We start from the raw sequence: 5809 nt of genomic DNA on the forward strand, positions 1-5809 counted from the left end.
CCCCCCCAAAATATTTCATTTTCAGTGTAAGCTTGTAGATTAATATAATTTTCATCCCCCGGCTGTCTAGACGTCTCCACGTGAGTATCGAAAACTACTTACCCCGTATTTTGTTAACGTGTAGCGTTGAGGAAATATGTCAACTTTCAAATGTTTCAGGTGCATGTTGCAAGCATCCCCTGCTACTACTCCCGTGTGTCGGACGCTGTCGGAACCTTTTTTTGCAGTGACCTATGCATGTATGAATGCGCTTTTTTAGATTCTGTTGGTCATACAAATTAAATATTAGACCCGCTTGCAAAGACCTGAGAAGATTGAACAGAACGATTTCATTTTGTCTTGTTTTAAAGCCCTGTCAGTGTCAGACGAAAGTAAACAATAATAATATTATGCTAAAATTTAATGCTTTTCATTTTCAGCAGCTGTAAATGAACGGTCTAATCAAAAGATCTATCTATCAAGGAAAAAAGTAAAAATCTGGGAACTTGATTTAGCGGAAATGCTGTCACAGAAAGCGAAAGTACAGAGGTCAAAGATCTCGCCAGCCTTGGCCTTGAGCAGTGAGCGAGCAGAGAGAGACGAGAGAGTGTTTGGAAACGTGGAACGTCTTCTTGGACTGGTTGTCGACTTTGTGTTAATTTAATTTGCTGACTGGTTTTTCATTTGCTATGGCTAGCACAATGCCGGTGAGTACTTTTTCTGTTAGATGAAGACTTGGGTTTATCTTCACAGAAAGAGTCCAACCGGAGAGCCAATGCCAATGCGGTTTCAGATCTAACCGCTCAACAACAATAATAATATTATGGACATGATCTTTTCTATTCGTCTGCTAATCTAGAATCTAGATATCTATCTAGATCTAGACTCTACAAGAAAAATGCAGGGAGCAACAACTGCCATTACATACTGCGTTCGTCGGTCTGACAAAGGCTTTTGATTCAGTCAGTTCAGGACTCTACATGGTGCTTGGACTTGGAAAAATAAAATTGGCTGTCCTCAAATACTGCTACAGCTCATCATCTCATTCCACGAATTAAAGATATGAAGGCCACCATTCAGTTTCAGTTTGACGGTTCCACATCAAACAGCTTCAACATCAATAGCGAAGTAAAGCAAGGTTGTGTCTTAGCACCAACCCTTTTTAGCTCTTATTTTGCTGTCTTACTGCAACACGCATTCCATGAGTCACCTGGGATGTCTTCCTACTTCCTCCACTGGAGAACTGATGGGTCGCTCTTCAATCTTGCTCGACTCAAGGCTAAGACCAAGATCAACAATAACAACAATACGAGACCATCTCTTCGCAGATGATGCTGTTCTTGTTGCTCACAGTGAATCAACCCTACAAACAATGATGGACCGCCTATCAACAGCATGCAAGGTCTTTAGCTTAGTCATCATGCAGTGATTAAGAAAACAGTCATCCTTACCCAAGAAGGTGCAGAGCAGAGCCAGATATTTATCAATGTCCCTTTGCTTGCCAGCTCTGTTAACAGGGTTCAGGGTTTACAGAAATACCCACCTTGCCATCAATCAGAAGTCCCATCATTATCTTTGCCATTCATTATAATATAATTGTCACCATAATCACCCCAACCACATGTATCATCATTGTGTTCCCTTCTGTGTCATGACACAATGTTATCAGGTGCTCGTCAGTTTTGGGGCATAATGGAGTTATTCAGTATAAAATCTGAAAGCTAGTCCACTTGCTTTGCTTTCGATGAAGAAATTACCATTATATTGAATAGATATTTCTGATTGAAGGAGGTAGGGATCGTGTGGTGTCAGAAATAAAATTAACGCGAAAATGGCTGCCAAAGTTTGGTGACTTACAAAGCTGTCGCTATTAGCAACAACAAATTTACATTTTTTGTACTTTGGATCAACGTTTTTAGATAAATCTCATGCTGAATGTGTGTGTTTTTAAAGGGACAAGAAAGGTTTTGAGCCCAAAGCAAAAAAAAAATTAATAAAAATCGCCAAACGGGCAGAAAAGTGATGATTTCTTTAATTTTATTTTACCAGTGCCTGATTTCACTGCAATGTATCGTCCATCCTATTGTCTGGGTATTCTTTGAATTACAGAGTATTTCCCTTAACAACTGGAGCTGTTCTTTGAAATCTTTGGGTATTTAATTCCTCTCTTTACCCTATTTGATGCTATGACTTGCTGGCTTTTTCTGTTTAAAAAAGATAATTATTATAATCAGTATTATTTTATAATTATGTTTTAGTTTATGAACTGGACTCCTGGGAGAAATTCCACCTGGTCCACCCTATTTTAGAAGTAATTAAAACAAGTACAGACAATGTATAAGGTGTCAAGGTGTCATTTTTAAGGCTAATATGAATACAAGCTCTATACTGCAGATTTAAAAATGCCTGAACATATAAATAAAAAAATTGTTTTGTCTGTTGACCGCTATTTATAATACAATTAAAGTTTGCAAGCGCAAAGCGTGGTCTGTATTTGTGGTTTTTAAGGTTTATCAGTGATGATGACATGGTGTGAGACAAGAAATTAAAGTGATTTAGTATTTATTTAGTGTTTAGGTACCGGCACCAAGGACTTTCTGTTGTTTGACCATTAAATGTACACTTGTAGGTGTCAGGTGCATATATCCTGACTACTATCTTAGTTATCTTTAATTAAAATGAATGACAGTGCGTTTTTACAACCTTTTACTTGATCAGTGGTGACTCTTTTACTTCTTGTTACGAAATATCCTGACTTCTTTTGCACATGTTTTTGAATGAATAGCACTGTAATTAATGAGGAATAAAAAGATGTCATGGGGTAAAAGAATAATTAGGAACTGAATTTGTCATATTTAAACTCTTTCTAATGGCAGTATTTTTTCTTCTGCTTTATCTAGGGAGGAGTGCGAACTGAAAGTGACAGTTTTGGACCTATTGATGTACCTACGGACAAGTATTATGGAGCAAATACAGCTCGTTCACTCATTAATTTCAATATTGGAGGACCCAGTGAAAGAATGCCAGTGAGTTTACCAGACTTGGTACACATTTGTATGACTTAAAATTGATATAAATGCAATTGAACCTGCCATAGCATCCACCTTTCTAAGACAATCACCCGTACAATTGACTGCTTCCCATTTCCCCTTTGTGTGTTTTTGATACTATAATAATAATGACACTGTCCAAGACTTCCACCTGTCTAAGACATCGTCTTGGACACTTTTGAATGTATACCACAAATAACACAATGCTGCTTGTAACGGCGAATTTGGGAGGTGGATTATGTATCTCAGATGTTTTCTTTCTTATAGACATTTTTTGTTTGTTTTTCTTGAATTAAATGAAAATTGTTTCGGTTTACATACACGGAAGCTACCATTTTGATCAATTGGAACCATAATAATTCAAACGAAGCAGGGGAAGGCCCAGAACAACATACTTGGGGAACCTAAACAAATGGGTAACAGGGAAAGATCAGGGAAAAGTAGCTTTTTTGAGAGCATCATCGGAGCAAAGGAATGAATGGAGAACCATGATCGCCGATGTTTGTCGCAGATCTGGCACTGGATGATGATGATAGATGCCATTGCGGAAATAGATTTTGAGATGTTATCCGTTGTTGCCAACAGAAAGGTAGAAAGGACAGTTATTTTAGGGCTCAATTTTTGTGCAACTTTTGTAGGGATGGTTTTTTAATTTAACAATAAAAAAAGAATGGTCCCCACGTAATTCTTCATGGAGAAAGAAACTACTTCCAAGGGTGGTTCATGGGTGCTCTGGTGTGTTTTGTGCCTTCTTTCTTCTCGAACATATCATCTTTATCTATCCTCCTTTTCTTTGTATGTTACTCTCTAGCGCCATTAATACCTTTAATCTTTGGCTCTTATATGACCATTTCATGTTGCAATTGTTGTAAAACTTTTACTAAAACTAAAAAAACCTAAAACTAAACAACTTTCCCCCCAACCTTTAAAAACAACCTTATTGTTCATGATGAGAAACAATGTGTTTAGATATTTTAAAAATTGTTCTTAACAGGCTTGATGTCTTCAGCATTGACTGAGCATTCACAATGTCTGTTTTATTGCAGATTGCTGTGATCCACGCCTTTGGTATCATCAAACGCTGTGCTGCTCAAATAAATGTGGAGTATGGACTTAAGCCAGATGTTGCTGATCTTATCATCAAAGCAGCTGATGAGGTTTACATTTCTTTCTTTGATGACTCTGTCTTTCTTACTCATATAAAAGCATTCTTTCAAGGTCTTTTTTTTGTTAAGTGAGCTTGCTAATCTTCACCCAGCAGCTTTTTAGTTAGGCAGGTTTCCTTTGGCTTTTGGACTGATGCCATGCTGTGGAAGATGAAAGTCTTGATATCTTTATTGGAAATTATGCTCTAGGAACGTAGCATGGGAAACTTCTCACTTCTCTGAAAGGAGCGGAGTGGGGGTTGGGGGGGGGGGAGGAGGAATGTCTACTAACACCCCTTAAAAATTATTTTTTGACAATTCAAAGAAAACTAAGTTTAAAATGATTCTTGTGTATTTCATCATTGATGCAATATAGCACAGCAGCACTTTTGTGATTATGCCTGGTCTTAGAAATATAAGAAAATTACTATTTATATATTTGTTTGGTCACTAGTGTAGTGCAGTTGTTTTTTTGACAATAATATTCAAAAAAATTAAATTGTTATTTTGTTTCTTGATTAGGTGTCCTTATGATTGAGCTCTTGAAAGTTGATTGTGTCAGTGCAATTTTGTGGTTTATGTATGTATGACACATGCACAGAGACACATGCTCAGACACACACAAACATTCATAAACACACACTTGCACATATGTTTATATAAATATCGACAATCTACAATTCCAGGTGATATCAGGAAAGTTGGATGACAGCTTCCCTTTGGTTATCTGGCAGACAGGCTCTGGCACACAAAGCAATATGAACACCAACGAGGTCATCAGCAACAGAGCTATTGAGATGGCGGGGGGAGAGATGGGCTCAAAGACACCAGTTCATCCTAATGACCATGTTAATATGGGACAGGTAAAGAGAGCAGAGGCTCATTTTAAGGAAATTTCTATTCATTGCATTAGTGGTTGTTTGTCATAGCATTTAGTGTTTTTTCTGTTCTTTTTTTATAATGTCTTTCTTTACTTTCTCTATTTGTCTTCTAGTTTTCAGTTTTCAAGTGCCCTTAATCTGATGAAGTGAGAACATTTTTGTATGTTTATATGTGAATTTTGCTTTGTATTCAAGATGTGTGTGGGAGAGATTGTTAAAAGTTACTGTACCATGTGAAAAGCAAGGGAAATGTTTTACATACTTTTGTTGCACATTGCTCTCAGGTATTCTTCAGGTCTGAACAGCTCATTGAAACTTACTAGCATTTACAGATTATGCTGCTGTAATTTGTTATATTTGTTTTAGTTTGAGTAGAGGTTTTACAACGTTCGCAACTGTATAAGGTCATATGAGTGCCAAGGGATGGATGTCAATAGAGAAGTACTTACAGGGATTCGGGCTTACTCTGCTCACCCCTCTAGCTTCAACAGAACAAAGTCTGTTTCAACTATCAAGGCACCCCGGAAATAGTGGGTCACAAGATTGTGACAAACATACAAAAGAAGTAGAGGAAAAATGACTATAGTAAGGATTAGAAAAAAAAAAAAAGCAGCTGTTCCCTGTTGCAGTTCAGGCACAGTTATGAGCATGACATTGATGAATCAGCCCATTTATAATTTACAACTCTACTGTGCATAAGAACATATTAATGTCCCTCCTTTGGGAACGGCCTAAAGACACTTCAGTCAGTAGC

The 5809-nt window shown here is 37.3% G+C and overlaps 1 protein-coding gene across 1 annotated transcript in view; it reads left to right on the forward strand.

Annotated features, from left to right (window-relative positions):
* Positions 1–551: 551 nt before the first annotated feature.
* The window catches only part of LOC101859591 (fumarate hydratase, mitochondrial), an 11449-nt gene continuing 6191 nt past the window's right edge, over positions 552–5809 (forward strand). Inside the window, exons 1-4 of the mRNA XM_005106056.3 lie at positions 552–686; positions 2880–3005; positions 4076–4186; positions 4861–5037. Of these exons, the coding sequence (XP_005106113.1) occupies positions 669–686; positions 2880–3005; positions 4076–4186; positions 4861–5037 (432 nt within the window). The 5' untranslated portion in view covers positions 552–668. The remainder of the gene's footprint in view (positions 687–2879; positions 3006–4075; positions 4187–4860; positions 5038–5809) is intronic.

Source organism: Aplysia californica, unplaced genomic scaffold (genome assembly GCF_000002075.1).
Source record: "Aplysia californica isolate F4 #8 unplaced genomic scaffold, AplCal3.0 scaffold00509, whole genome shotgun sequence".
Taxonomy (NCBI): domain Eukaryota; kingdom Metazoa; phylum Mollusca; class Gastropoda; order Aplysiida; family Aplysiidae; genus Aplysia; species Aplysia californica.